At 45.1% G+C, this 26,664-nt stretch overlaps 2 protein-coding genes across 3 annotated transcripts in view; both read right to left on the bottom strand.

Moving 5' to 3' along the window:
• LOC144509096 (circularly permutated Ras protein 1-like) overlaps nt 1–12,718 on the bottom strand; it is a 128,697-nt gene extending 115,979 nt beyond the window's left edge. Inside the window, exon 1 of one of the 2 annotated variants that reach the window (XM_078237441.1) lies at nt 12,609–12,718. The gene's annotated coding sequence lies outside the window, so the exon portion shown is untranslated. The remainder of the gene's footprint in view (nt 1–12,608) is intronic. The other variant, XM_078237442.1, reaches the window with a different exon arrangement.
• A 4,194-nt stretch (nt 12,719–16,912) lies between these two features.
• The window catches only part of LOC144509097 (glycogen [starch] synthase, muscle-like), an 83,331-nt gene continuing 73,579 nt past the window's right edge, over nt 16,913–26,664 (bottom strand). Inside the window, exons 15-16 of the mRNA XM_078237443.1 lie at nt 23,680–23,760; nt 16,913–17,624 (exon numbers count right to left, since the gene is read on the bottom strand). Coding sequence (XP_078093569.1) covers nt 17,163–17,624; nt 23,680–23,760 — 543 coding nt within the window. The 3' untranslated portion in view covers nt 16,913–17,162. The remainder of the gene's footprint in view (nt 17,625–23,679; nt 23,761–26,664) is intronic.

The following is a 26,664-nucleotide window of genomic DNA, read 5'->3' as shown; positions in this document are numbered from 1 at the left end:
TAGCTCATGGAATTAAAGGTTATAGTAGCACTATGGACATGCAAGTGACTGATACATAGAAGTCATTGAACATACAAACATACGAATGAGGAGCAGGAGTAGGGCCACATAAAGTAAAGTTTATTTATTAGTCACAAGTGAGGCTTGCATTAACACTGCAATGAAGTTACTGTAAAATTCCCCTAGTCGCCGCCTGTTTGGGTCAATGCGCCTAACCAGCACGTCTTTCGGAATGTGGGAGGAAACCCACGCAGACACGGGGAGAACATGCAAACTCCACACAAACAGTGACCCAAGCCAGGAATCGAACCCGGGTCCCTGGCACTGTGAGGCAGCAATGCTAACCACTGTGCCGCCCAATGGTGGATCTAATTTTAACCTCAATTTCACATTTCTGCCCACACAGATAACCTTTCACCCCATTGTTTATGAAGAATCAATCTACTTCAGCCTTAAAGAAATTCAAAGACTTTGCCTCCACCACCTTTTGAGGAAAAGATTTCCAAAGTCTCAGAACTCTCAGGAGAAAAAAATTCTCATCTTTCTTAAATGGGCAACCCGTCATTTTTAACCTGTAGCCCCAAATTCTAGATTCTCCCACAAGAGGAAACATCCCCGGCCCCATTCACACCAGCAGGAACTGTTCCACCCACAGCGCACCCCCACTGCGGGTTTCCCAGCGGCAAGGGGTGAATTCAACAGGAAACCCTGTAGACAATGTCGGGACCATAAGATTCTGCCCCCAGCGAGTGGTGCGCCACCTTCCTCTGCCACCTTCCTCTGCCACCTTCCTCTGCCACCTTCCTCTGCCACCTTCCTCTGCCATCAACCACGCTGCGGAGAGGGAGAAAAATCCCACTCACAGCCTTGAGTTTCATCCTTTTATTAATTTTGTAATGACTATCTTTAACTGTTTTATTCTTAGATGTCTGCACTCTATCCCTTCCTGTCACATTCTATTTATCACATCTCATCCTCTCTTGCCTTGTCTCTACTTTGTAGTTTGTAACATCTTCCCAGATCTGATCGCTTGCCCCCACAATTTAGTTTAAAACTACCTCTACTTCCTTGTTATGAAGCTCACAAGTATACCAGCCCCACAGTACAGCCTCACTTTCCCGAGTACTGATGCCACGGTGCCTCACAAACCAGAATGCACTTCCCCCACACGAGTCTTTGAGCCACGTATGTGCCCTGTGCCAATTTATACGTGGCTTATATAATAATACAGACATTATAATCTTTGAGGTTCTGGTTTTTAATTTAATGCTTAGTTCCTCATTCTCTCCAAGTAGAATCTCTTTCCCCATTCTACCGATGTCATTGGTATCCATACAGACCACAACAACTGGATCTTCCTCCTCCAATGCAAATTCCTCTCCAGCCCTGAGTAGATGTCCCAAACCCTGGCACCAAGAAGGGATGATGTGGAGATGCCGGCGTTGGACTGGGGTAAACACAGTAAGAAGTTTAACAACACCAGGTTAAAGTCCAACGGGTTTATTTGGTAGCAAAAGCCACACAAGCTTTCGGAGCTCCGAACCCCTTCTTCAGGTGGGTGGGAATTCTGTTCACAAACAGGGCATATAAAGACACAAACTCAATTTACATGAATAATGGTTGGAATGCGAATACTTACAGCTAATCAAGTCTTCAAGAAACAAACAACCTGAGTGGAGAGAGCATCAAGACAGGCTAAAAAGATGTGTATTGTCTCCAGACAGGACAGCCAGTGAAACTCTGCAGGTCCAGGCAGGCTGTGGGGATTACAAATAGTGTGACATGAACCAAATATCCCAGTTGAGGCCGTCCTCATGTGTGCGGAACTTGGCTATCAGTTTCTGCTCAGTGACTCTGCGCCGTCGTGTGTCGTGAAGGCTGCCTTGGAGAATGCTTACCCGAATATCAGAGGCCGAATGCCCATGACCGCTGCAGTGCTCCCCAACAGGAAGAGAACAGTCTTGCCTGGTGATTGTCGAGCGGTGTTCATTCATCCGTTGTCGCAGCGTCTGCATGGTTTCCCCAATGTACCATGCCTCGGGACATCCTTTCCTGCAGCGTATCAGGTAGACAACGTTGGCCGAGTTGCAAGAGTAGGTACCGTGTACCTGGTAGATGGTGTTCTCACGTGAGATGATGGCATCTGTGTCGATGATCCGGCACGTCTTGTTGTATTCGCATTCCAACCATTATGCGTGTAAATTGAGTTTGTGTCTTTATATGCCCAGTTTGTGAACAGAATTCCCACTCACCTGAAGAAGGGGCTTGGAGCTCCGAAAGCTTGAGTGGCTTTTGCTACCAAATAAACCTGTTGGACTTTAACCTGGTGTTGTTAAACTTCTTACCAAAAAGGGACGCAGCCCCCATCAGGACTCTCGCCCTTTGCTGCAGAAAACAGTGCCAATCCTCCTCGCTATACTGTCCCTTACTACCACTACATTCCTTTTTGTTCCACCCACTTAAATGGCTTCCTCTACCACAGTGCCATGGTCAGTCAGCTCATCCACCCTGCAGCCCCCACCATCATCCAAACAAGTTGAGAAAATCCTCAAACCTATTGGACAATTACAGAGGCTGTTATTCCTGCACTCTGCATCCCCTGACCTGCCTCACTCACAGTCACACCCTCCTGTACCCGAACAAGACACCATCTTAATAGGTGTGACTACTTTCTGGTACAAAACAGATGGGTGACGGTGAGAGGGGCTGGGAGGAAGCAGTCCGCGCAGGGATCCCCTGTGGTCGTTCCCCTTCGCAACAAGTATTCCGCTTTGGATACGGTTGAGGGGGATGACATACCAGTGGTGAGCCGCAGTGAGAGGATCTCCAGCACTGTGTCCGTCTCTGTGGCTCGGGAGGGTAAGGGGCAGAGCGGGAGGGCAATAGTTATTGGGGACTCGTTAGTTAGAGGGATAGATAGGAGGTTCTGTGGCAGCAAAAGAGACTCACGGATGGTATGTTGCCTACCGGATGCCAAGGTCCGTGACGTCTTGGACCGTGTTTTCCGGATTCTGAAGAGGGAGGGGAAACAGTCACAAGTCGTGGTACACATTGGTACCAACGACATAGGTAAGAGAAGGGATGGGGATTTAAAGCAGGAATTTCGGGAGCTGGGCTGGAAGCTGAGAGCCAAGACAAAACATGTGGTCATCTCTGGTACGTTGCCGGTGCCACTTGATAGCGAGTTGAGGAACAGGGAGAGAGTGCAGTTAAACATGTGGTTGCAGGGATGGTGTAGGAGGGAGGGTTTCAGATACGTGGATAATTGGAACACATTCTGGGGAAGATGGGACCTGCACAAACAGGACGGGGTGCACCTGAACCAGAGGGGCACCAATATCCTAGGAGGGAAATTTGCTACTGTTGTGGGAAAGATCCACCAGTAGTCAGACTTTGAGATTCAGAAAATACGATTTATTAAACGGAGCCCCGTGGAGACAAGGTACTTGGTCTGTAGCAAACCTTCTCTCAATTGTATACCGGGAGCGGTTCAATTTTATACCCTTTACACAATGGGCACACCGGTGATTCGAAGATTATCACATTGTTTAAGTGAGTACAAGTATTTAACATTTCATGAATGGGTACATTTCCCCATGTTTACAAGAATACAAACAGATATAGACATTTAACATTTTATGAATGGGTCTATCAATGGCTAGTTTCGTCTTGTGCGGGTGCTAATCGGTTCCCTCGCATTCATATTTCCCGCCTTCCTTTAACATTAATCTAAGCTCTTTGTTTAGGGGTTTCCTTATCTTAAAGATGTTTCGACCCTTGGCTTTGGCTTCCTGAGGTGTTGTTTGCTATGAGTCACTGTCTGTACTTTGTAAGTGGTTTGTCTGTCAGGATTCTGGCTTGACGTTATTTCTGAACAGCGGGAGCCTGTGGCTGTTTTTCTGGCTTCTTTCCCAGTTAACCCTGTGTGTGCCAGGCAGCCATTTCAGAGTGTGCTTTCTTGTGCTGCCATTTTAAAGTGTGCTCCCCTTGTATTTTCCCCTTACACTACGGCTCTTCAGGGAGGTTTAAACTAATTTGTCAGGGGAGTGGGAAAAGGACTTGTAGTCCAGAGGTCAGTGAGGGTGGTGAGGTATTGGGGAAGGTATCAGGGTCAAGGGTGGGTACCGGTAGACAGGAAGGTGGGTTGAAGTGTGTCTACTTCAATGCAAGGAGCATCCGGAACAAGGTAGATGAACTTGGGGCGTGGATTGGTACTTGGGACTACGATGTTGTGGCCATTACGGAGACGTGGGTAGAACAAGGACAGGAATGGTTGTTGGACGTTCCGGGGTATAGATGTTTCACTAAATGTAGGGAAGCCGGTAAAAGAGGTGGAGGAGTGGCATTGTTAATCAAGGATAGTTTAACGGCTGCGGAAAGGCACTTCGAGGGGGATCTGCACACTGAGGTAATATGGGCTGAAGTTAGAAATAGGAAAGGAGCGGTCACGTTGTTAGGAGTTTACTATAGGCCCCCAAATAGTAATAGAGATGTGGAGGAAGAAATTGCTGAGCAGATTATGGATATGTGTGGGGATCGCAGGGTAGTTGTCATGGGGGACTTTAACTTTCCAAATATTGATTGGAACCTTTGTAGGTCAAATAGATTGGATGGGGCAGTTTTTGTGCAGTGTGTGCAGGAGGGTTTCCTGACACAATATGTGGATAGGCCGACAAGAGGTGAGGCCACATTGGATTTGGTACTGGGAAATGAACCGGGCCAAGTGTTAGATTTGGTTGTGGGAGAGCACTTTGGAGATAGTGACCACAATTCGGTGTCTTTTGTTATTGCAATGGAGAGGGATAGGGCCGTACGGCAGGGCAAGGTTTACAATTGGGGGAAAGGTAATTATGATGCGATTAGGCAAGAATTAGAGGGCATAAGTTGGGAACAGAAACTGTCAGGGAAAGGAACTAATGAAAAGTGGAACTTTTTCAAGGAACAAATACTGGGTGTCCTTGATAGGTATGTCCCTGTCAGGCAGGGGGGAAATGGCCGAGTGAGGGAACCATGGTTCACAAAAGAGGTGGAATGTCTTGTGAAAAGGAAGAGGGAAGCTTATGTAGGGATGAGGAAACAAGGTTCAGATGGCTCGATTGAGGGTTACAAGTTAGCAAGGAATGAGCTGAAAAAGGGGCTTAGGAGAGCTAGGAGGGGACATGAGAAGTCCTTGGCGGGTCGGATCAAGGAAAACCCCAAGGCTTTTTACTTTTATGTGAGGAATAAAAGAATGACCAGGGTGAGGTTAGGGCCGGTCAAGGACAGTAGTGGGAACTTGTGTAAGGAGTCAGTAGAGATAGGCGAGGTGATGAATGAATACTTTTCTTCAGTGTTCACCAAGGAGATGGGCCATGTTTTTGAGGCAGAGAAGGTGTTACAGGCTAATAGGCTGGAGGAAATAGATGTTCGGAGGGAGGATGTCCTGGCAGTTTTGAATAAACTGAAGGTCGATAAGTCCCCTGGGCCTGATGAAATATATCCTGGGATTCTTTGGGAGGCAAGGGATGAGATTGCAGAGCCTTTGGCTTTGATCTTTGGGTCCTCGCTGTCCACGGGGATGGTGCCAGAGGACTGGAGAATGGCGAATGTTGTTCCTCTGTTTAAGAAAGGGAATAGAAATTATCCTGGTAATTATAGACTGGTTAGTCTTACTTCGGTGGTTGGTAAATTGATGGAAAAGGTCCTTAGGGATGGGATTTACGACCATTTAGAAAGATGCGGATTAATCCGGGATAGTCAGCACGGATTCGTGAAGGGCAAGTCGTGCCTCACAAATTTGATAGAATTTTTTGAGGAGGTAACTAAGTGTGTTGATGAAGGTAGCGCAGTTGATGTCATATACATGGATTTTAGTAAGGCGTTTGATAAGGTCCCCCATGGTCGGCTTATGATGAAAGTGAGGAGGTGTGACCGAGGGAAAGTTGGCCGATTGGATAGGTAACTGGCTGTCTGATCGAAGACAGAGGGTGGTGGTGGATGGAAAATTTTCGGATTGGAGGCAGGTTGCTAGCGGAGTGCCACAGGGATCAGTGCTTGGTCCTCTGCTCTTTGTGACTTTTATTAATGACTTAGAGGAGGGGGCTGAAGGGTGGATCAGTAAATTTGCTGATGACACCAAGATTGGTGGAGTAGTGGATGAGGTGGAGGGCTGTTGTGGGCTGCAAAGAGACATAGATAGGATGCAAAGCTGGGCTGAAAAATGGCAAATGGAGTTTAACCCTGATAAATGTGAGGTGATTCATTTTGGTAGGACTAATTTAAATGTGGATTACAGGGTCAAAGGTAGGGTTCTGAAGACTGTGGAGGAACAGAGAGATCTTGGGGTCCATATCCACAGATCTCTAAAGGTTGCCACTCAAGTGGATAGAGCTGTGAAGAAGGCCTATAGTGTGTTAGCTTTTATTAACAGGGGGTTGGAGTTTAAGAGCCGTGGGGTTATGCTGCAACTGTACAGGACCTTGGTGAGACCACATTTGGAATATTGTGTGCAGTTCTGGTCACCTCACTATAAGAAGGATGTGGAAGCGCTGGAAAGAGTGCAGAGGAGATTTACCAGGATGCTGCCTGGTTTGGAGGGTAGGTCTTATGAGGAAAGGTTGAGGGAGCTAGGGCTGTTCTCTCTGGAGCGGAGGAGGCTGAGGGGAGACTTAATAGAGGTTTATAAAATGATGAAGGGGATAGATAGAGTGAACGTTCAAAGACTATTTCCTCGGGTGGATGGAGCTATTACAAGGGGGCATAACTATAGGGTTCGTGGTGGGAGATACAGGAAGGATATCAGAGGTAGGTTCTTTACGCAGAGAGTGGTTGGGGTGTGGAATGGACTGCCTGCAGTGATAGTGGAGTCAGACACTTTAGGAACATTTAAGCGGTTATTGGATAGGCACATGGAGCACACCAGGATGATAGGGAGTGGGATAGCTTGATCTTGGTTTCAGATAAAGCTCGGCACAACATCGTGGGCCGAAGGGCCTGTTCTGTGCTGTACTGTTCTATGTTCTATGTAGAGGTGTACAAGATGTTGAGAGGTATAGATCGGGTGGATTCTCAGAGGCTTTTTCCCAGGGCTGAAATGGCTGCTACGAGAGGACACAGGTTTAAGGTGCTGGGGAGTAGGTACAGAGGAGATGTCAGGGGTAAGTTTTTCACTCAGAGGGTGGTGGGTGAGTGGAATCGGCTGCCGTCAATGGTGGTGGAGGCAAACTCGATAGGGTCTTTTAAGAGACTTCTGGATGAGTACATGGGACTTAATAGGATTGAGGGTTATAGGTAAGCCTATATATAGGCCGAGGTAGGTAGGGACATGACCGGCGCAACTTGTGGGCTGAAGGGCCTGTTTGTGCTGTAGTTTTTCTATATTCTATGTTCTAAGGACGTGGAGGCTTTGGAGAGAGTGCAGAAAAGGTTTACTAGGATGTTGCCTGGTATGGATGGTATTAGCTATGAGGAGAGATTGAATAAACTGGGATTGTTCTCCCTGGAAAGACAGAGGCTGAGGGGCGTCCTGTTAGAAGTTTATAAAATTATGAGGGGTATAGATAGGGTGAACAGTTGGAAGCTTTTTCCCAGGGGAGAAATGACAATTACAAGGGGGCACAAGTTCAAGGTAAGGGGGGAAAGGTTCGGTGGAGATGTGCGGGGGAAGCTTTTACACAGAGGGTGGTGGGGCCTGGAATGCATTGCCAAGTGAGGCAGTGGTTGAGGCAGTTACATTAGCCACATTTAAGACTTATCTTGATAGGCATATGAACAAACGGGGAATAGAGGGATATAAGCAGTTGCTTTAGATAGGTAAATGTGATCGGCGCAGGCTAAAGGGCCTATTTCTGTGCTGTACTGTTCTTTGTCTACTTATTATAGTGAATTTAAAACAAGGGCTTTTATACTAGGAGTTCTATACCACCCGCCATCAATTATCTTTTAAATTCTATAGATTCTGGGAAAGTTCCCATCGACTCAAAAGTAGCAAATGTAACCCCAATTAAGAGCCATAGAAAGAGGAGACCACTTTGTCCATGCTGGTCTGAGGACACCCAGGTGCCCTTTCTAATCCCACCTTATAGAATCATAGAAACCCTACAGTGCAGAAAGAGGCCATTTGGCCCATCGAGTCTGCACCGACCACAATCCCACCCAGGCCCTACCCCCATATCCCTACACATTTACCCGCTAATCCCTCTAACCTACGCATCTCAGGACACTAAGGGGCAATTTAGCATGGCCAATCAACCTAACCCGCACATCTTTGGACTGTGGGAGGAAACCGGAGCACCCGGAGGAAACCCACGCAGACACGAGGAGAATGTGCAAACTCCACACAGACAGTGACCCAAGCCAGGAATCGAACCCAGGTCCCTGGAGCTGTGAAGCAGCAGTGCTAACCACTGTGCTACCGTGCCGCCCTACTGTGCTACCGTGCCGCCCTACCTTCCTACACCTGGCCCATAGCCCTGTAGCTTACAGCATTTAAGGTGCAGATCCAGGTATCTTTTAAAGGAGTTTAGAGTCTCTGCCTCCACCACCAACTGAGGCAGCAAATTCCAGACACCTATTATCCTGTGTATAAAAAAGTTCTTCCTCACATCCCCTCTACACCTACTGCCACTTATCTTGAATCTATGTCCCCTGGTTCTAGAATTCTCCACCAAGGGAAACAATTTCATCCTGTCCACTCTATCGCTTCCCCTCATAATTTTGAACACCTCAATCAAATCATCCCTCAGCCTTCTTTGTTCCAGGTAAAATAACCCCAGCCTATCCAATCTCTCTGTGTAGCTACACGTTTCCAGCCCTGGCAACGTTCTTGTAAACCTCCTCTGCACTCTCTCCAGCGCAATTACATCCTTCCTGTAATGTGGTGACCAGAACTGCACACAATACTCCAGTTGTGGCCTCACCAGTGTTTTATACAATTCCAACACTATATCCTTACTTTTATATTCTATACCTCTGCCAATGAAGGAGAGTATTCTATATGCCTCCTTTACAACCATGTCTACTTGAACTGCTGCCTTTAAGAAGGGAGGAAGAGGAAGAATAGAGAACTATAAACCTGCTCATTTACATTAGCGGCAAGGAAAATATTAGAATCTACTATAAAGGACATAATAACTGGACATTTAGAAAATAATAATACTGGATTTATTGTTTTACAATTGTGTTGGACTCTTTTGAGGATATTATTTGTAGCATTGTTAAAGAAGAACCAATAAGATGTGGTGTATTTGGATTTGCAGAAGGCTTTTGATAAATCCCACATAGGAGATTAGTGAATAAAATTATAGCGCATGGGCAGGGTGAAATGTATCAGTGTGGATTGAGAATTGGTTAACAGACAGAAAGCAGAGAGTTAATATTCAATTATCACATTTTTTATAAGAATTGATTCAAGCTAGTGGGGAATATAAAAACTGACTGTAAACATCTATTTTGGTTTGTAAAGAGAAAAAGATTGACAAAACCAAATGTAGGCCTCTTACGGTCATAAACAGAAGACATGAATAATGTATCAGAGAGAAACAGGTTTTAGTGAGAAGCTGAAGAAAATCAGTATTAGTACAGAAATGATTTTGAGGAAATTGATGGGATTGAAGGTGGATAAATCTCCAGAGCCTGATAATCTGCATCCCAGAGAACTTAAGGAAATGGCCCTGGAAATAGATCCATTGGTGGTGATTTCCCAAAATTCTTTGGACACTGGACTGGTTCCCTTTAATGTAAGCCTGCTAATCAAAAAGGGGGGTAGAGAGAAAACATAGACCTGTGAGCCTAATGCCAGTCCTGGGAAGTTGCTAGTGTCCATTATCAAGGATTTCATAGCTCAGCGTAATCAGATAAAGTGAACATGGAATTACAAAGGGGAAATCATGCTTAATGAATCTATTGGAAATCTTCGAGGATGTAACTAGTGGAGTTGACCAAGGGGAACCAGTGGATGTGGTTTATTTAGACTCTCAGAAGGCTTTTGACAAGTTCTCATACAGCAGATGACTACGTAAAGTTAAAGTGCATGGAATTGCAGGTAATGTCTTGAGATGGATAGAAAGCTGGTTAGCAGATAGGAAGCAAAGGATTGGCATAAATGGGTCTTTTTTCCGATTGGCAGTCAGTGACTAGTGGGGTTCCACAGGGATCTGTGCTCGGATCCCAACTGTTCACATTATATATTAATGATTTGGAAGAGGGAACTAAATGTATTATCTCCAAATTTGCCATTGATACAAAGTTGGGTAGGAGGCTGAGCTGTGAGGAGGATGCAGAAATGCTTCAGCATGATTTGGACAGGCTGTGTGGGCATTTGCATGGCAGATGCAGTAAATTGTGGATAAATGTGAGGTTATCCATTTCTGTAGCAATAGTAGGAAGGCAGATTATTACTTGAATGGGCGTAAATTGAGAGAGGTGGATACTCAATGAGACCTTGGAGTCCTCATACATCAGTCACTGAAAGTAAGCGCGCAGATACAGCAGGCAGTAAAGAAGGCAGATGGCATGTTGGCCTTCATAACAAGAGGATTTGAGTACAGGAATAGAGATGTTTTACTGCAATTGTATAGGGCGTCGGGAAGGCCACACCTACAGTATTTTGTGCAATTTTAGTGTCTTTATCTGAGGAAGGATGTTCTTGCCATAGAGGGAGTAAAGCAAAGGTTTACCAGGCTGATACCCGGGATGGCAGGTCTAACGCATGAGGAGAGACGAAGTCGATTAGAGTTGTCTTCATTGGAGTTTAGAAGAGTGAGAGGGGATCACATAGAAACTTCTAACAGGATTAGACAGGGTAGATTTAGAAAGAAAGTTCCTGATGGTGGGGGAGTCCAAAACTAGGGGTCATAGTTTAAGGATAAGGTTTGATTTGATTTATTATTGTCATGTATTAGTATACAGTGAAGAGTATTGTCTCTTACACGCTGTACAGACAAAGCATACCGTTCATAGAGCAGGAAAGGCAACAGTGCAGAATGTGGTGTTACAGTCATTGCTAAGGTGTAGAGAAAGATCAACTTAATGCAAGGCAGGTCGATTCAAAAGTCTGATGGCAGCAGGGAAGAAGCTGTTCTTGGATTAGTTGGTATGAGTCATCAGAGTTTTGTATTTTTCTCCCAATGGAAGAGAGTATGTCCGGGGTGCATGGGGTTCTTGATTATGCTGGCTGCTTTTCCGAGGCAGCAGGAAGTGTAGACAGAGTCAATGGATGGGAGGCTAGTTTGTGTGATGGACTGGGCTTTGTTCACAACCCTTTGTAGTTTCTTGCGGTCTTGGACAGAGCAGGAGCCATACCAAGCTGTGATACAACCAGAAAGAATGCTTTCTATGGTGCATCTGTAAAGGCTGGTGAGAGTCGTAGCGGACATGCCAAATTTCTTTAGTCTTCTGAGAAAGTAGAGGTATTGGTGGTCTTTCTTAACAGTAGTGGCGGCATGGGGGGTGATCTGGACACCTAAAAACTTGAAGGGATACACCTTTTAGCACTGAGGTGAGGAGAAATCTCTTCGCCCAGAGGGTGGTGAATGTGTGGAATTCATTCCCACCGAATGTGATTGAGGCCAAAACATTGAGTGATTTCAAGAAGAAATTAGGTATTGCTCTCGCAACTAAAGAGATCAAGGGATAAGGGGCAAGACAGGTTCGGGATAATGAATTTGATGATCAGCCATGATCAAATTAAATGTTGGAGCAGGCTCGAAAGGCTGAGTGGCCTACTCCTGCTTCTAGTTTTTACTTTTCTATCTATGATAGTAGATTTAGATGAGAATAGAATGCAGAAGGCTTGAGTGGAGCTTCAACATTGGCATGCACTGATTGGACCAAATGGCTCTATTAACTTGACAGTTCAAAGGAGCATAATTAGACAAAAATGTACATAGACCGAGAGGAGATATTAGGAAAGATGACCAAACGCTGGTTCAAAGAGGTGTGTTTAAAAAAGGCTATGAGAGGAGGGAAGAGATAGAGAGGTTTAGGGAAGGAATTCCAGAGTAGTCTAGATGACTAATTGCCATCTTGATTAAGGGACGACAGGCACACACTGACGAGCGCCAGGAAAGTATACTGTTCAGCAGCATAAAACCCACCACATTTCTACCTCTCCTCAACTCTGCAGAGTCTTACAGACTCTAAACTCGTTTCTCTCTCCACAGATGCTGCCAGACCTACTGAGTTTTCCAGCATTTTGTTTTATTTTCGAGGAAGTAGAGCTTTATGGTTTTACAGTTGGATGGGGGTTATGGAGATGGGGGCTAGTGAAATTATGGGGGATTAAATTGGGGTAATTGGGATGTCGGGAGGTATTAGTTGAGTGGGACCAAGAGTTATAACCTGCAGGTGCTTCGTGAGCTATTGAACAAGACACGACCGCAATGGAAAGGTTCACAGTGACCGAAAGTGTTCTCCATCTTTACATTCGAACATAAACCCTCCAGTTGCAGTGCATGGCAGAATGGTAATAAAAAAGGAATCTGTGAACACGTATTAATAAGACAGTCATACTCTGACTGAATAAAGATTCGGGTATCACTTTATTACACCGTGCCAAATTAAAATCGGAATTAAAACGATTGTAACAGTTTGGGTGGACTTCGCTGTGAGTGGTGTAAGATTGTACTCACTGTTTAAAACCGCGATAAAGACTTCGGGCACGTTTCTGGAGAACTTCTCACTGGGGAACAGAGACCTGACGCAGACAGCAGCCGTTCTGGATCTGCTGAGTTTCGTTTCCGTGTTTCTGAATCTGAAACTTTGCACCTGCCCAGGTGAGCTACACCTGGCGGCCAGGTACACAGCGGTACCAAGAGCATGTAAACACTATCCCTGCATATGCAAGTACTGCAACAGGTGCACATTGTTTGACGCTCCTAAATACAAAGTTATTGCGCGCTTTAATGACTTCATATTTGTGGCAGACACTATCTGGGAATGAGTATGATCGGTTCATTTTATAAATGGCTAATTTGCCTGAAACAAATCTGGGATCGAGACACCAGTTGGACAGGACTCCCACTGGGGATCCGCTCACGTTGCACAGTGCATTCACGTAGTCTCTTACAATATCTTAGTCCATCTTCCTTTGTACTTCCCCTCGGGATTGTCTATATTCAGCCAGGTTCCCATTTGTAATATCAACCCGGCGCTATCTTACAAACCCTCTTGTCATCTTCATCTTAGAGACTATCTTTCCTCGTCCAGATTTCAGTCGTCCAACTCCCCACTCTTCCCAGCATCCTATTTCATCCTTTCATTTTGTCTGCCAGCCTTTGATTCCAATTTACCAGGGCAAGTTCCATTCTCACCCAACTGCCCCAAATATTTATTTTTACTCTGGATTGTTCTTTAACTAATTTAAACCTTCTCGTCACTGGCCCATTACTATTTCCTTGTTGATATTTTATCCACTTCAACCACCTCATTCTACAGAACTAGACCTAGTAATGCTTCCTTCCACCTTGTAGGTAAGAAAAGTCTCCTGAACACACTCAAGCAACTCTTGCCCCTCTCTCTGCTTTACATTATTAAGTGTATATCATAATAACTAAAGTTCCCCGTTATCACTATTTTTTGCATCTCATTTTAATTTCTACATAAATTTACTCCTTTATGTTTTCCCATAAGTTGTTGGTTTATAAATACAACAGATCTATAATGATGCCCCTATTATTTTTCATTCTAGATTCTGCCCTTGATCCCTCCAGGACATAATCCCTGACCAACACTGTAATAGTCACCATCATCAAAACTGCTCTCCTTCTTTCCTCCTGTGAAAACTTTACAGACAGAAATATTTAATGGCCAGGGCTCCATTATCGTCACAATATCCGGGATTGTAACCCAGAGCTCAGGTTTCTGCGGCTGGTGACACTTCCTGCATTTGTGTTCATCTAGGACACCAGTGACATTCATGACTTTACAAATATTACAGGATATGAATTCCACTCAACTGAGTTGCTGTGGAATGCAACTTTACTTCCCTTATATTAACTTTATTCTACTTTGGATTACTTTACTACCTTATATTGGCTCTAACTTTCCTTCACTGCAGAGGTTGGTTTTTCACACACTGCCCCTTACACTGAGCACTTACTGGCCAAACAATTTTATACTTTCCTGTGACAACACCTCCCAACCCCCCGCCCCCTCTGCTGCCTCACAGCAGTTCAAATGGTGCACTGGTAGCTCCAAAGCTCCCCACTGTCTCTGGCAGGTTCTTGTCAACTCAGCCGTGGTTGGATACAGTTTGTACAGCAACATTGAACAAGTTCTGAGCTAATTCTGCTGTGTTCAAGACACCATCACAAAGACTACAATCAAGATTTCCAGAAGTTTAGTTGATTGTTTGGTCTCCAGTATATTGTTCAGCACTGTAGTTTCATTGTTGTATTTTACTGTGTCATTAAATAAAAACAGAAGCAGGAGCTAGGACTGTATTAGCTCAAGGCAAAGGGAATCTGCTTTAAACTGCAACAAGATAATGTTCTGTTCGAGCATCATGAACGTTCACGGTGGATCTGTCACATTTGGGCCAATGTAGATTTTCTCCTAAAACATAAGAAATAGGAGCCAGAGGAAGCCATACACTCCCTCAAATCTGTTGTTCTATTCAAAAATACCACAGCTGATCGCTGACCTCAATTCTACTTGTCGCCTGATTCCAATATCCTTTGGTTTTAGAACATAGAACACAGAACATAGAACAGTACAGCACAGAACAGGCCCTTCGGCCCACGATGTTGTGCCGAGCTTTGTCTGAAACCCAGATCAAGCTATTTCCTCCCTATCATCCCGAAGTACTCCATGTGCCTATCCAATAGCTTCTTAAATGTTCCTAAAGTTTCTGACTCCACTATCCCTGCAGGCAGTTCATTCCACACCCCAACCACTCTCTGAGTAAAAAACCTACCTCGGACATCCTTCCTATATCTCCCACCATGAACCCTATAGTTATGCCCCCTAGTTACCGCTCCATTCACCCGAGGAAATAGTCTTTGAACGTTCACTCTATCTATCCCCCTCATCATCTTATAAACCTCTATCAAGTCTCCTCTCAACCTCCTCCGCTCCAAAGAGAAAAGCCCAAGTTCCCTCAACCTTTCCTCATAAGACCTACCCTCCAAACCAGGCAGCATCCTGGTAAATCTCCTTTGCACTCTTTCCAGTGTCTCCACATCCTTCTTGTAGTGAGGTGACCAGAACTGCACACAATATTCCAAATGTGGTCTCACCAAGGTCCTGTATAGTTGCAGCATAACCCCATGGCTCTTAAACTCAAACCCCCTGTTAATGAATGCCAACACACTATAGGCCTTCTTCACGGCTCTATCCACTTGAGTGGCAACCTTCAGAGATCTATGGATATGAACCCCAAGATCTCTCTGTTCCTCCACAGTCTTCAGAACCCTACCTTTGACCCTGTAATCCACATTTAAATTTGTCCTACCAAAATGAATCACCTCGCATTTGTCAGGGTTAAACTCCATTTGCCATTTTTCAGCCCAGCTCTGCATCCTTTCGATATCTCTTTGCAGCCTACAACAGCCCTCCACCTCATCCACTACTCCACCAAACTTGGTGTCATCAGCAAATTTACTGATCCACCCTTCAGCCCCCTCCTCCAAGTGATTTATAAAAATTACAAATAGCAGAGGACCAAGCACTGATCCCTGTGGCACTCCGCTGGTAACCGGTTTCCAGTCCGAAAATTTTCCATCCACCACCACCCTCTGTCTTCTGTTAGATAGCCAGTTACCTATCCAATCGGCCAAACTTCCCTCTATCCCACACATCCTTACTTTCTTCATAAACCGACCATGGGGGACTTTATCAAACGCCTTACTAAAATCCATGTATAATGACATCAACTGCACTACCTTCATCTACACACTTAGTTACCTCCTCAAAAAATTCTATCAAATTTGTGAGGCACGACTTGCCCTTCACAAATCCGTGCTGACTATCCCGGAATAAGCTGCATCTTTCTAAATGGTCGTAAATCCTATCCCTAAGGACCTTTTCCATCAACTTACCGACCACCGAAGTAAGACTAACTGGCCTATAATTTTTGGAGAGTTTAACATCTATCTGTATCAGCTTTGAAAGGCTGGTGAAAGTTTTCAGGAGCAGCAGCAACACCATGTCTGGCGGTGGTAAGACCAGAGACAAAGATGTGATAAGGCCAAGACCTGCTCCTTCACAGCCTGTCTCAAGTTCCCTATTTTCCACATCCACAGGCTGCTCTGCAAGGGCCACTCTGCAGTGAGGATGAGTGCTGGGTGAGTGTACCTGGCCGCCAAGCTGGAGTACCTGACCACAGAGATGTCGAGCTTGCCAGCAACGCAGCCGGGGACAAGAGGATCTGCATCATCCCCGTCTCCTGCAACTTGCCTTCTGCAACAACAAAGCACTCAAGAAGCTACTGGGGTAATGATCACTCAGGATGGGGTTTTACCCAACATCCAGCTGTGCTGCTGCCTAAGAAAACTGGGCACCCCAGCAAGGTTTATGCCTGAAGGGGCAAAGCTAGAAAAAAATCAATATACACAATGATCGAGCACCCAAAGCCCTTTGAGATGGAAAATTCCAAAGCTTCACAGCCTTCTGAGCGAAAGGATTTAGAGCTCCTTCTACACCAACAGGCCCTGTAAGACCTTCCAGTCATCTAAATCAACAGAATCCATGTAAAGTTCTCCCACATGGTGAGGCCACAGTAGAGCTCTCCTACACCATCAGCACTAAATAGATCTCCCACATATTGGACATATTGGAATTGCGCAATGTAGAACGCACTGAACACTAAGAGGATGAAGATAGAGTTGCTTCTCCATGAAATAGTGTAAAACTCAGTCTACTTCACTTGAACCAACAGACTGTTCCCCTCCATCAGTATGGCCAACATGCATCAATTGTCAAGGGACACATTGTTGCACCAGTGAACACTTGTTTTATTGAAAGTTTCTATCCTTTCACTCCCTGTTTGGGTTCAACCTGGGTTGCATTCTGATAGGTGAAAGATTAAAGCAATAGTGTCCACAGTTACTATCCTGATGACTTTCCTGGCTTCAATGGAATAAGCAGGTGTACTCATATCTCTGAAATTGCTGGGCACTGTTGGAATTGATAGCCCTGTTTGGATGGCTTGGCTTATTGGCATTTCTGGAATTACTTGGATTGTTTCAGCTACTGGAATTAGAAGGCTTGTTGGCATCGCTGGGATTGGTGGGCTTGCTGGGACTGATTGTGGTGCTGAGATTGGTAGGTTTGTTGACTTCACTGGGTTGGGTAGGTTTGCCAGGAGTGCTCGAGGGGATGGGATTGGTAGGCTTGTTTGCATCACTTGGATTGGTACGCTTGCTAGAGCTAGTTGCTGTTGTGACACTGGAGGGAAGAGTTGACTTAGCAATTGTGCTAAGATTACTGATACTGGAATTTCTATTTGATGCAGAAGTGGCTTCCACATTTTTGTTCTGTTGATGAACTAGATCCAGTATGCTGCCCAGCTTGATATTTTTAAGATCTTTCTCAGCTTCTTCCTCCTCAATGTATGTTTCATTTTCACTGTCGCTGTAATGAGGAGTCGAGGTGTTAGAGAAAGATGGGGACGGTGGGGATGATGCAGGCTGTGAAAACTGCAAGTTCTGAAATAATGAAAAACAAAAGATATTCATCACACAGAACAGATCGAAAGGGATCAACAGAATTAATTTTAAATCTCATCAGAATCCTGTTTAAAATGCAAAATTATTTTAATATATTTTTCACATTGAAAATTAACCAAGGATCCTTTTAAAATCTTGGGCATTTCAACAATTTTAGTTTAGCTCCATACTCAAGTCACTTCTCCAAATTAACTCACTTAATAAAGTAATCAACACTCAACATACAAAGAGTTTTTACAAGTTAAACTAAACCTGCTCAGATTGCTCTATCAATGTGAAAAAAAATCACTGGTTTTGTCTTTATTCAGAATTAAGTGAGCCTGGTTAAGAGAAATGCAGAAAATTCTGGTCACCACACATTTGGAAGGAAAAGAGGCTCTTTGAGAGGTTGCAGTGGATCTTTATCAGAATGTTCCAGGGGTGAGGTATTTTAGTTTAGTATTTTAGGCTGAAGAAACTGGGGTTGTTCCCCTTGAAACAAAGGAGATTAAGCAAATATTTGATAGAGGTGTACAAGATTATGTAGGTGTACAAGGGCGGCACAGTAGCACAGTGATTAGCACTGCTGCTTCACAGCTCCAGGGACCTGGGTTCGATTCCTGGCTTGGGTCACTATCTGTGTGGAGTTTGCACATTCTCCTCGTGTCTGCGTGGGTTTCCTCTGGGTGCTCCGGTTTCCTCCCACAGACCAAAGATGTGCGGGTTAGGTTGATTGGCCATGCTAAAAATTGCCCCTTAGTGTCCTGAGATGCGTAGGGTAGAGGGATTAGTGGGTAAATGTGTAGGGATATGGGGGTTGGACCTGGGTGGGATTGTGGTCGGCGCAGACTCGATGGGCCAGATGGCCTCTTTCTGCACTGTAGGGTTTTTATGATTCTATGATGATTCTATTATGACAGGTTTAGATAAGATAGACAAAGAAAAGCTATTGCAATTAGCTGATCATGCAAGGACTAGGACACATTGATTTAAAGATTGGAGCAAGCAATACAGGGTGGACTGTATCTTTACACATTGTTGTAATGACCTGGAACTTGCTGCCTACGAGGATAGTGGAAACAATCAATGACTGAAAATGCTTTCAGTTGCTTTTAGTGTCGCCCCACAATCCCACCGTTAGGATCAGTGAATGCCTGGTAATGAGGAACATCACTAACTGTCCCCACTGGCAAAGGCGGTTAGCAAATCAGGGCAGCCTTCAAGTGGTGCGGTTCCCATTTAATCCCCAAGCCATCACTAAATTTCAGCTTCATTGAACCTTGGTGACCAGGAATGCATTGTCAACCTCTTCTGCCCTCCAATTTAGTCAGGGGAGGTTTTGTTGCCACAACGAGACTGATGTGGGGCTCTTCCAATGATTAAGTGGGCCTGGCTGCCCTGGTTCTCTCGCTCCAAACTGTCTTTCAGCCACTATATCATAGCCTCACATTGCAACTCGTGGCTGCAGCTCAGCAACTTTATTTACCACACTTCATATATTTACAAACAGGCACTCCTCGCCCATCTTAGAGACTGTCACACATTCCCTTCCTGTCCAACCCATCTAATTCTGAACCATTCTTTACTATCTGTCTCTCTGTCCTCAGTACACCTTGTTCCTCCTCTGCAATGTTTCATCCTTGTGTCAAAGCCTGTTACCAAATTCAAACTTCCCCATAGAGCTAGTTAGTGCACTCTTTCAAGCTGGTGTCATCCTGACTGTATTCAGTATTGAAAACTGTTGAGTAAGTGCTGCACTCCCAGAGTATTCTGGAATCCCTGCCTCTTCTTACCCTGATGTGGAGATGCCGGCGTTGGACTGGGGTAAGCACAGTAAGAAGTCTCATAACACCAGGTTAAAGTCCAACAGGTTTACTCTTCCTACCCTGCCATATACACGAGTGACCACCTCTTGAAATGGGTGCTCTAGGAAATTCTGACTTACTATGACTTTAGCCACATTGAAGCAAGCCAGACTTGCTGCAAACATTTATCCAGAGCTTGGGTGGTGAACTGGAGTTTCCAGAAAGTGTATGAATAGATGTTATATATTTGGAGGCATGCAAAATGTGCCTGAGAATTCTTTTACCCTTTGGCTTGCTACTCAAATTTATTTGCATATCAGCAAATATAAAATCTGCCACAAACTAACAAATTTGGCCAATATTTTGGAATATAAATATCTTCATGTAAATTTTTAGAGAAATGAATTATGACCGGGTTCAGTTTTATTCATACAGCTGAAACTAATTTTAAGCATTTTTAATTTGAGTTTTGAGTCCACCAACTATGAGCGACCTATTATCAGATAACTGAAAATGACAATAAAGATTACACGGAACAATTTGCTAGTTACTTTGATGTACAGTGAGTGGCTAGTTTCTTACGTAAGGAAACTATCCTTAGTGGTAGTTATTGTCTGTGCAAACTCGATGGGCCAAAGGGCCTTTTCTGCACTGTGTGACTCTATGAAAACAAAGGTAGTTTTAAGGAATTTAAGTTTGTATTGGTCAACATTAGAAATAAGATATAGTTTTAGGTGAGTTTAATTTAATATTTTTGTGGAAGGAAGGGTAAAAACTATAGTTAGATTCATGCTGGACAAAGGTGTTTGTCTGTGTGAGGATTGGTAAAGTTCCAACTGTGATTCGATCGTGCTTAGAGAGGGCTACGGTATGAAGAATATGCAAGCCAGCAGAAGTATACAGGCATTATTTAGCAACTGCAGGCTCTTTTAAGGTAGACAGGTTTTCTGTTCTTAGTTTAGCTGAATTTGTTGGCAGTTGAAGAAGGACATCAGGGAGTGACCATCTCTCAACTCTGCCAGAAGAAAGATTGAAGAGGATAAGGGAGCTGCAAAGAGGAAGATTCCCCAAAGAACCAGTTAAAGTTCAGGTAACCAGGGAATTGGGACAGAAATAATGTCTTACGCCAACTGAAAGAGAAAAGAGACAAAAGTATTGTTCAGAAGAATTCAAGGAAGAGTACAGGTGTTCTGAGTTAAAGAGACTATTGCAGTGACCAGATTTAAAGTGGGAAAGCAGATTTCAGAGAGAAATCAAAAGTTGGATGCCATTTTAATACAGTCTGGGGATCGATAGTTAAAGCAAGTGTAAACACTTTGTAGAACAACAAAGAACAAGGAATCATGAACGAGGAAGTGTAAAATCTGGAAATTGATTTGCTGTTAAAAGTAGAGCAGAAGCACTGTTGAGAAGAGTCATTTGGAAAACCTGGACTGCATTCTGGAATGCATACAGTCAATGGAAAGCATGGGCGGCATGGCAGCACACTGGTTAGCACTGCGGCCTCACAGCGCCAGGACCTGGGTTCAATTCCCAGCTTGGGTCACTGACTGTGCGGAGTCTGCATGTTCTCCCCGTGTCTGCGTGGGTTTTCTCCGGGAAATTTCCACTCCACCTGACGAAGGAGCAGCGCTCCGAAAGCTAATGGCTTTTGCTACCAAATAAACCTGTTGGACTTTAACCTGGTGTTGTTAAAACTCTTACTGTGTTCACCCCAGTCCAACGCCGGCATCTCCACATCATATCTCTGGTCATCCATGGTTCGCCGGTCTTGTTATTTCTACCTATCACCTTAGAGGGAACATGGTAGACTTGTACCCTCCCCATTTCCTTTTTGAACGTCCCCCACTGTTCTTCTGTAGATTTCCCCATTAGTAGCTGTTCCCCGTCTACCTTGGCCAGATCCCGTCTTATTTTACTAAAATCCGCTTTCTCCCCACCCCCATCCAAAACTTATTTTTTGCAGCTTGTCTATTTCCTTGGACCCTCCACATATTGATCTAAAAAGTTCTCCTGTACATATTTCAAGAAATTTACTCTATCCAAGCCCTTAACACGATATATATCCCAGTTAATGTTGGGAAAATTGAAAACACCTAATAACATAACCCCATTGTTATTGTTTTAACACACTTCCACAAACTGCTCCTCAGTATCCCTCTGACTCTGGGGGTCTATAATAAACACCTGACAACGTGGCTGCCCCTTTTTTTATACCCACAAAGCTTCATTTGATGCCTGCTCCAAGGTATCAAATCTCCTTACTGCAGTAACTGACTCCTTAACTAATAATGCAATGCCTCCTCCTCCTCTTTTACCCCCTCTGTCTCACCTGAAGAATCTCTATCCTGGTATGTTGAGTTGCCGATCGGGTCCTTCCTTTAATCATGTCTCTGTGATCGCTGCTATATCAGAATTCCACAGGACAATCATCGTCCTCAACTCATCCGTTTTACCTGTAATGCTCCTGGCATTAAAGTTGGGACCATCCAGTCTGGCCTTACTCCCTTGAAACTTAATACAGCTGCGCTCCCTCTGACTTGTTTGTTTTACTGTATGATTCTTCCCATCCAGTTATAACTGGGATCGTAACACTTAGTAAATTTTTAAAAGTTATAAAATTTGCGTATTCATCGGCCTGAATCTAAAAACTGAACTGGATCAGCCATATAAATACTGTAGCTACCAGAGTGGGTCAGAGGCTGGGAATTCTGTAGAGTTTAACTCACCTCGTGATTCCCCAAAGCTTGTCCACCATCTACAAGGCACAAGTTAGGAGTGTGATGGAATACTCTCCACTTGCCTGGATGGGTGCAGCTCCAACAACACTCAAGAAGCTCCATCCAGGACAGAGCAGGTTACTGAATTGGCACCCCATCCACCACATTCAACTTTTACTTCCTCCACCACCGCACCAGTGTATACCATCTATAAGATGCAATGCAGCAACCCACCAAGGCTCCTTTGACAGCATCTTCTAAACCTATGACCTCTATCACCTAGAAGGACAAGATGTGGAGATGCTGGCGTTGGACTAATGTGGGTACAGTAAGAAGTCTCACAACATCAGGTCAAAGTCCAACAGGTTTATTTGGAATCACGAGCTTTCGGAGCGCTGCTCCTTCATCAGGTGAGTGGAGCACTCACCTGATGAAGGAGCAGCGCTCCGAAAGCTCGTGATTCCAAATAAACCTGTTGGACTTTAACCTGGTGTTGTGAGACATTTTACTAGAAGGACAAGGGCAGCAGATACATGGGTACACCACCACCTGCAAGTTCCCCTCCAAGTCACAAATCATCTTGGGATGGGACTATCGCTGATTCTTCATTGTCACTGGATCAAAATCCTGGAATGTCTTCCCTGACAGCACTGTGGGTGTACCTACACCTCAGGGACTGCAGCGGTTCAAGAAGGCAGCTCACCATCACCTTCTAAAGGACAATGAGGGTTGGGTGATAAACACGGAAGATACCACACGTCCCATGAAAGAATGAATAACAGCACTATTTAATTTTAAGAATCTCCTCAAAGGCTCACACAGAACCAACATTGATGGAAAGTTGCCATGGTAATTAATTCAATCTGGCTAGTTTTGAAAATCAGTATGTTTGATTGGGTAGAGGATGAGACTGCAACCAATCTAAAAATGTGCTTCAATTGGTCAATAATCTAACAATCTCCAATCCCAGAGGCTAAAATCTTCCAGCTAAAGAGCAAATGTTTGGCTGGTTTGAGAGTCCACGCTCTGTATCCAAGGAATGAGAATCCATGACCAGGAGTCGGTTTCTGGAGGGAAGCAGGAGCTAGCAGCAGGGATTTTCAATAATATATCAGGCAGTGAGTTTAAACGTGGAATTGTTTAGAACCGAGAATCAAATCCTGAGGTTGTGCCTTCAGTTGCCTTGGCAACTGATTACAAGTTCCAGAAGCTCCAATTCCAGTTTTGGAGCACTTGTTTTAATATATACTGTTAATGTAAGTGTTTCCCATCAGCACAGAGGCACCATCTGTGAAGTGGACATTAACTACATTCAGTACAGGTGCTGTATACAAGCTGTTGTTGCGAACGAGGGGGGCGGACATTTCCCAGGTAACACTCCCAATGACTGTGCTCTGACAAGAGATCGCCAAGACTTGAAACGTTGGCTCTATTCTCTCTCCGCCAATGCTGTCAGACCCGCTGAAATTATCCAGTATTTTCTGTTTTTCTCTCCCAATGGTTGTGCATTTTTAAGCTAAAAGTACTTACGGCAGAAATTTCTGCTATATCTTGGCTGAAGTTATTGGGAAAGGCTTTGGCAAGGGCCATACATCTGGCATGGGTGTAGAACTGAAAGAGAGAGAAAGGCAACATGCACAATTTAATCAACAATGCACCCTGCACAGTAAGTTAGGTAGACAGGAGTTAGTATCATGACCAACAATGCTAAATTATGTCCTCAAACATAGATGGATGCACCCCAAATTAACTTTCTTCAATGCAGGAAAGAGCAGCTGGATTGCCAAGCTTGTTCAACTCGGGCATGGAGTAATTTATGCACAATATCAACCCTGTTCACCAGCCACACAATCTCTTGGCTGAGGCAAAAAAAACAAAACAGACTAATTGTGGAAAATATCTGGCAAAATTTCTCCCAATCCCCAGAGGCAATCAAGCAAAATCCACAAAAACAATCCATTGGCTGGAGACAACACACATCTCTTTAACCTGTGCTTAACCCTTTGTCCACTCACATTGTCTGTATATTTACGACTTGATTGCCTGTAAAGACTCACATTCCAACCATTATCTTGTAAATTGAGTTTGTGTCTGTATATGCCCTGTTTGTGAACACAACTCCTCACTCACCTGAAGAAGGGGCAGCGCTCCGAAAGCTTGTGCTACCAAATAAACCTGTTGGGCTTTAACCTGGTGTTGTGAGACTTTTTACTGTGTTTACCCCAGTCCAACGCCGACATCTCCACAGAAAAGCTAGAAGCCAGCAGTGGCTCTATATCTACCTCTAAGTGTACTGGGAGCTCCAGGATGGGGAAGTCAGAGTTTCAATTCTCTATCAAAAGGACTAAGTCACGACAGGTGTTGCAAAGCTGCAAGATCCAGCATCACGTGAACATACTTACTTTCTGTATTAAGCTTGGAATGAGGGTGTATGTTTTTAGGGGTGCTTGTGTTGGAACAGTATTCGGAGCTGTTAAGGTTTATACAATATCAAGGTTGTTTTTTTTCCCTGTTTGTAATTGGTAGAAATTATTGTGAATTGCCTTATTATGTGTTAACAGTATTCTTAAATAAAATTTGATAAAAGCTGTGGTAAACCACTGTTACGTTTATTGCCTGTGTGTATGTGTGATATGCCTGGACACGCCCCTGCCGGCCCTGCCTGAGACTCCTCCCCCTTGGTCCAGGTATAAAGGTGACTGCTCCCAACCCCCCTGCCTCAGTCGCCGGACCAGTTCATCAGCATGGGTGTGCTCCAAGTCTTTTGTGAATAAAAGCCTATTTGTTCTTGCGTACTAATTAGTCTTCGCTTAATTGATAGTGCATCAATTTTATTCACAAAAAGTTTGGGATGGAGCAGATATTAAAACCCGATAAATTAGAATTGGATCCTCATGCCGTAGGAGCCTCTAACAGCTTCAATCACTGGCTACGATGTTTCGAAACTTTCCTCACCGCCTCCGCCTCCGTCGTCCGGACCGAAGCCAACAAGCTCCACGTGCTCCACGCCCAGGTAAGCGATCAGGTATTCTCGATGATCAGAGACGCTGAAACTTACGAGGATGCGATCGAACTTTTGAAAGGCCAGTACAACAAACAGACTAATGTGATCAACGCCAGACATCTTCTGGCTACTCGCAGACAACAGCCAGGAGAATCAGACGACCAATTCCTGCGTGCGTTGCGAGCACTTGGCAGGGCCTGCAACTGCAAGGCCATAACAGCCGCCCAAAACACGGAGGACTAAATCAGAGACGCCTATATCACGGGTATCAGGTCAAACTATATCCGGCAACGACTGCTGGAACAGGGTGGGCTGGATCTACAAAAGACAGTAGCGCTTGCCGACTCGTTAGAGGTGGCCTTCTGTAATCTCGAGGCCTACACCCCCGACCACGGGAGTGCATCGTGGACGCCGCAGTCGCCGCCACCTCTATACTCGGGAGGGCCGCAGGCCTACGCCACGTCCCACCAATGACCCGACTGCTGCAGCAATCTCTGGAGGCCCGAAGTGCTACTTCTGCGGCCTGGGGAAGCACCCCCGACAACACTGCCCGGCGAAGGATGCGACCTGCTCCGGGTGTGAAAAGAAGGGCCATTATGCGAGGGTATGCAAGGCGAAGTCGGCCTCCAAGCCCAGTAGCGCCGCGAGCGACCCGCCATCTTGGACGCCTTCAGTCGCGTGTGAGCCGCGCGGGCCAACATCTTGGATGCCTTCAGCCGCGTGTGAGCCGTGCGGGCCGCCATCTTGGATGCCTTCAGCCGCGTGTGAGACGCACGGGCCGCCATCTTGGACGCCATCAGCCGTGCCGCAAAATCCAGCGGTGGCTTCGGTTACGCTGGACCAATCCAGGCCTCACCAACTCACCAGGTCTATGATGGACATCGAGGTAAATGGTCACACTACAACCTGTTTATTTGACTGTGGGAGTACGGAGAGCTTTATTCACCCTAACACAGTGAGTCGCTACACCCTTTCAGTACTGCCAGTGAAGCAAACAATCTCCATGGCTTCAAAGTCCCACTCGGTGGATGTCCTTGGGTACTGCGTGACGACCCTGACTGTACAGGGCACAGTGTACAAAAACTTCAGGCTCCTCGTGCTGCCACAACTCTGCGCTGCCGTACTCCTGGGGCTAGATTTCCTGTGTCACCTTAAGAGTGTCACCATGGAGTATAATGGGCCTTTTCCCCCGCTCTCTATTTGCAATCACCAGTTCTTAGATCACCCACCGCACACCACCTGCAGCCTCTCAACCCTTAAAGTCGCCCCTCCCTCACTGTTCGAAAATCTCACCCCCGACTGCAAGCCCACCGCCACCAAGAGCAGACGGTACAGTTCTGGAGACAGAGCTTTTATCAGGTCCGAAGTACAACGACTCCTGGGGGAGGGGATCATCGAGGCCAGTACCAGCCCCTGGAGAGCCCAAGTAGTAGTTGTTAAGACTGGGGAGAAACATCGCATGGTCATTGACTACAGTCAGACCATTAACCGCTACACGCAGCTGGACGCGT

Source organism: Mustelus asterias, chromosome 21 (assembly GCF_964213995.1).
Source record: "Mustelus asterias chromosome 21, sMusAst1.hap1.1, whole genome shotgun sequence".
NCBI classification, from domain to species: Eukaryota; Metazoa; Chordata; class Chondrichthyes; order Carcharhiniformes; family Triakidae; genus Mustelus; species Mustelus asterias.
This window is presented reverse-complemented; position numbering and strand designations above follow the sequence as displayed.